This window comes from Priapulus caudatus, unplaced genomic scaffold, assembly GCF_000485595.1.
Source record: "Priapulus caudatus unplaced genomic scaffold, Priapulus_caudatus-5.0.1 Scaffold398, whole genome shotgun sequence".
NCBI lineage: Eukaryota > Metazoa > Priapulida > Priapulimorpha > Priapulimorphida > Priapulidae > Priapulus > Priapulus caudatus.
In genome coordinates, this window is record NW_014577459.1 from 198,407 (window position 1) to 203,948 (window position 5,542).

The 5,542-nt window shown below is 46.5% G+C and overlaps 1 protein-coding gene across 2 annotated transcripts in view; it reads right to left on the minus strand.

Moving 5' to 3' along the window:
- Window positions 1–5,542, minus strand: part of LOC106809948 (SOSS complex subunit B2-like) — a 24,491-nt gene that overhangs the window by 9,110 nt on the left and 9,839 nt on the right. Inside the window, exon 1 of one of the 2 annotated variants that reach the window (XM_014813189.1) lies at window positions 520–731. The exons of the other annotated variant lie outside the window; for it this stretch is intronic. Coding sequence (XP_014668675.1) covers window positions 520–604 — 85 coding nt within the window. The 5' untranslated portion in view covers window positions 605–731. Of the gene's footprint in view, window positions 1–519; window positions 732–5,542 lie in introns of those variants that run through there. 2 annotated transcript variants of the gene reach the window in all.

Below are 5,542 nucleotides of genomic sequence, written 5' to 3' on the forward strand. Positions count from 1 at the left end.
CACACACACACACACACACACACACACACACACACACACACACACATACCTGTATAACGGAGGTGAGTAAGACCGATTCCTCGTAGATCGATCCGTCGTACGTCATCGCGTGGAACGACGGCGGCTTGTCGTTCACGTCCGTCACGTCGATCGTAAGGTTCGCGGACCCGCTGAGTCGCGGCACCCCATCGTCCGATGCCAGCACTGTCAGACTGCGTGCGCGGGGAGGGAAAGACAGTCAGGCTTAACTTAGTTAGATTAATTATTATTAATATTATATTTATAATTAATCGTGCGTGGTTTGTTTTGTTCATTTGGGGTTTTACTCACTCACATTGTTACCACAATCACAGACACACCACATCATGATCCAGTCAGTGTAGATGAAGGCAAGCACGGGACAAGGAGTGAAATAATAAAGATTACACGCCTATCATTACTTATCATTAGTTACCATAACAAATAAACACGCATGCGCATAGATAAAAACGTTCGATAGATTTTCTGCGTCACCCTTACCTATTTCGAGGACAATGAAAATCATGTTCAAATTTTTCATTGATGGCTTCAAATCCTTGATATTTGTGTACACTACGTCGGCCATTATGACCTTAACAGACTTAAGAGCTTGTTTATATTCGTTAAAGAAGGATCTGCTAAGAAAACAGAAGCGATAAAGGAGAAATATTTGAGGAACACGAACACGCCATCTAATAAAATTTTATGCTCCCATTCAACTAGCGCCCTCTGGTGTCGAGGTCTAGAAGTTTTCATGACATCACATTTAGATGAATAAAATAATGTAAGAAATGACATGTAGATGGCGCAGGTAGATCAAAATGCAATATCTATGCATGGATCTTTGTTACTATACTACATATCAGGAGTCTATCAATATTGATTTATTGATAGACTACTGTACATATATTCAAGAGCGTATATATTGTAACTAGCGGGATACCCGGCGTTGCCCGGGGAAATCAGTGGTGTTACTCAGTTGGTGACCGCTTGGTTGAAAGGAAAATACCCCAAAAAATCTAACTATCTATCTATCCATGCATGCATCCATCCATCCATCCCATCCCATCGCACCGCATCCCATCCCATCTCATCGCATGCCATGCCATGCCATCCCATGCCATAGGGGTCAGGTATATGAGGGGGGTCAGGTATATGAGGGGGAGGGGGTCAGGTATCTTCCTTCTGCGCACCTCTCTCTCCGCACTTCTCCTTCTCTCTCTCTCTCTCCGCACCCCCCTCTCTCTCTCTCTCTCTCTCTCTCTCTCTCTCAGCACCTCTCCCTCTCTCCGCACCTCTCCCTCTCTTCGCACCTCTCCCTCCCTCTGCATCTCTCTCTCTCTCTCTCTCTCTCTCTCTCTCTCTCTCTCTCTCTCTCTCTCTCACAAGAGTACCTGTGTACAGTCTGCTATTCAAGTGGAGACCTGTCCAGGTGTCACGGGATTGGCAGAGAATTCGATTTTCTCCATTTGTTTTTTCCTGTTATTTTTGTTACTTGGTCAGTTACTTGCCAAGTGTAATAAACAGGCTAACCACCCAACCTTTAGGACACACCTTAGCCTATCTTCTTTTGTTTTGCTCGTAGTGGATCTTTGACCCAAGGGTTCTATTATTCGTTGACCCTATGACAAAATGAGTTTAGGTCTCACAGAAGTTGAAATTAGTCCCAGCAAGCTGATCTCTTTACAGACAATGAGGGTGGTTAGTGCCCGAGTGGTTTACATCCTCAGCAGTTTTTTTGATATCCCAATTACTAGAGACAGGCTTGCCATCTTACCTGGTTATCCAACACACAAGTGCTTCACAGTCACTTGTGCTAAGAGCTAGGTTTTTAAACCCTGAGAAACGTACCCTGGCTTGGGTTTGAGCACACGTACAGCCAATGTGGTTAAAGGTGTTGGGAGATTAGCTGGAGTAAATCACCAGATTGGTACTAAGTGTCACTGGACTTGACATATATACCCGTTACGTAGTGTAGAGCAATGAAGACTATATATTTCTAGATTGAAAACATTTAATTATTAAAAATATTTATTAATGCAGTGTTTTCCCTGCATTGACACCCGCCTCGCTCAAATTCTCAGCCGCCACACAGAAATTTGTCCAAAACACCGCCTCTCTGACGAAAATCACTGTTCTTCCATAGAACAGTGCTTATAATCGCTACATTATATCTACATGTGCTCGCCCTGACAATGTATGTGGCCTGAGATCCTACATTGGAGCTTATAAGGTCTTGGCCCAAGTATTGCTAAGATGTGCCTCGATACTAGCACCACTAGAAGATATGACTGCAGGGATGTGCTCCAAAGACAAGATTAACTGGAACGATGAGGCACAATGTTCCTTCCGAGGAGCTCAGGAGTCCCTCAAAACACATAGGTCCATCCACCTACCAAGGCCTGAGGATCAGTTATGGATCATGACTGATGGTGACGTGAAGGAACCTGACATCAGAGCCACGCTCTACCTTATGCGAGATAGGAAATTGCTCGCCAAGTTGAGGGGGCACCAAGTGAAGTGGCTTCCTTGTGAAGTAGAGGCCCTGTCCATTGCTGTCGCAACAAAACACTTTAGCCCATATATTATCCAGTCGAAGCATCAGACCTGCATACTCACAGACAGTAAGCCGTGCGTACAAGCATTTGACAAATTATGTCGCGGTGAATTCTCCGCAAGCACCAGGGTTTATACGTTTTTGTCTACAGTTAACCGATATCAGGCATCTGTACGTCACGTTGCGGGAGTTTCCATCTTACCGTCCGACTTTGTTAGTCGCAATGCCCCCATTTGCAATGAACTAACATGCCGAATTTGTTCATTCGTCAAGCAGTCAGAGGAATCGGTTGTTCGACCCGTAATCGTCAGTGATATACTGACTGGTACGTCAAACTTGAGACGCACCCGAGCACATTTAGTCCAAGGGACTCGACCGTCAAAGAAACTGACCAACATCAGAGACGTCAAACGGTATATTAATATCGCCACCATTGCCAGAGATGGACTGCTAGTAGTGAAACGTGATGTACCATTCCTACCCTCTACTGAGTGTATCATCGTGCCTCGTCAAATTGTAGATGGGCTAATTACATCCCTACATTTACAGCTTGGCCACCCGTTATGCAGTCAACTTAAAGCTGTAGTCCATAGGTATTTCTATGCCTTGAATTTGGACAAGACAGTTGCTCGCATCATTAGCTCCTGCCATCAGTGTGCAGCACTAAAACAAGTCCCTAGCCATAGCGTTGAACAGAGCTCTACTGATCCACCTGAAACAGTGGGCGTTTCCTTCGCAGCAGATGTAATCAAGAGAGAGCGTCAGTTAATCCTAGTGGTCAGAGAATGTGTTACATCGTATACGGCCGCCATGCTCATCGATAACGAACGTCATGACACACTCAGAGATGTTCTAGTGCGCCTGTGTATTGACATGCGGACATTAGATGGCCCCATTGCCGTCATCCGTACAGACCCAGCCCCGGGATTCAAGGCCCTCATTGACGATCAGCTTATTACGCCAACATAGAATGTCAATTGAAATAGGGAGAATCAAAAACCTAAACAAAAACCCTGTTGCAGAACGGGCCATTCAAGAATTGCAGGATGAAATTTTGCGACAAGATCCCATGTGCAGGTGTGTTTCCCCCCTTTGCCTGTCAGTGGCTGTGGCCAGATTAAACTCACGTATTCGTGGACGTGGTTTGTCAGCCAGGGAGATGTGGACACAACGCGAGACCAGTTCTCCAATTACCGACTCCCAGTGTCAGATCATATGCTTATCTCGAAGCAATGTCAGGAAAATCTCAATGCCAATCACAGCTACAGTGAAAAGTCAAATGCACCCAACAGGATAGAGACGCCTCTCTCAGATGTAGTTGTGGGTGATTTAGTGTACGTGTATGCCGATCGAAACAAGTACTGCGCTCGTGATAGGAACCTCGTAGTCAGTATTGAGGGCCAGTGGTGCAATATACGGAAGTTCGTGGGTAGCCAGCTGCGCAATGCTTCATATCGAGGTACCCGTATACCAAACATGTCTTCCCCGAACCCCATTTGACGATCAGGAGAGTGGATCAGATGATGATCACCTACCTGAAGCTCCATGCCCACCGACTATACCGTGCATACCACCAGCTTTATCTCTACCTGCGAGGGATGAGAGTCAGTCTAGGTATTATGAAAATGATATCCTAGCCACCCCTGTGCACCAGCACAAGAACGCTTTACTCCTTATGAAGTTGAGTCAATGGACCATGTATCACAAAAGGCGTCACCAAGCAAGTGTACCCAACAACCCCCTGTGCAACCACGTGGGTCACAGAGACCCACTAGAAGTCACTGTCAACCTGCTAGATTCGCTGATTATGTGATGAGCTAACAGGGAGATACAGGAGTAATACAGAATAATCCCCTACTTCAGGGCTTGAGGGTAGTCCATCCCAGTGATAGCCACCTGTATATAATATACATGTTGTGTTTATAAGTTAGTTTAAACCGTAACCCTGTCTCAGTTTCTCGTGCTTCGTACACACTTAATTCCCAGCCATGGATTGCATTTTTAGTTTTACTCAAGGGTTATATATGTCGTTTTACGGTTTGGACTCGTTCTGTCCACATTTAACGTAGTGACTGTGTGATTTACTGTTAAACATTGAGAAGAATAGAACAGACAAAACAAGTGCCGCAGAGCGACAGCGCTCACCTGACGGCAGGTGTTCTGATGCTAAACTCAGGGGCAAACGAATCAAGAGCACCCTCCCATCGCCGCGTTCGCTCTCCCTCGTTGTCTCTCATTCTTTCTCTTTCGCTCTCTCGCTCTTGCTATCTCTTCCCTTCGCGCTCTCTCTCTCTCCCTCTCTCTCTCTCGAGATCCATAGCATGATCCATCCATCCATCCATCATCGGCAGCGCATCGCATGCCAGTCTCATCGCATGCCATGCCATTGCGCATCCATGCCAATGCCATCTCGCATCCCATCGCATCCCATCCCTCGCGCAGTGCCCATCCAGTCGCCACCGGCATCGCCATCCCAGGTGCCATGCCATGGCATGCATGCCTATGCGATGCGCATGCATGCCATGCCCATGTGCATGGCCATCGCCCTCCCATCCCCTCCCATCCCACCCCATCCCTGCCAAACAGTAAAAAAATAATAGAATGCAAAGATAAAAAACATTAAAATACAAAGGGCTAGCGATACCCGGGCGTTGGCCCGGGAAATCAGTGGGCATTATCTGTTTGGTGACGCGCTTGTTGAAGAAAATACCGGCCCAAAAATCTATAGCTATTATCTATCCATGGCTCCATCTATCCATCGCTTGCCATGCATCCCATCCCATCCGCATGGCCATCCACGACATCCGATTGCCATGCCATAGGCCAGATGGCCATCCATCCGCCATCCCATCCCATTCCATCACAGCCGCATCCCGATCCATGCATGCCATCGCGACATCCATCCATCCGCATCCATCCCATCCGCCAAACCAATAAAAAATAATAAGAATCAATGAATAAAAGACA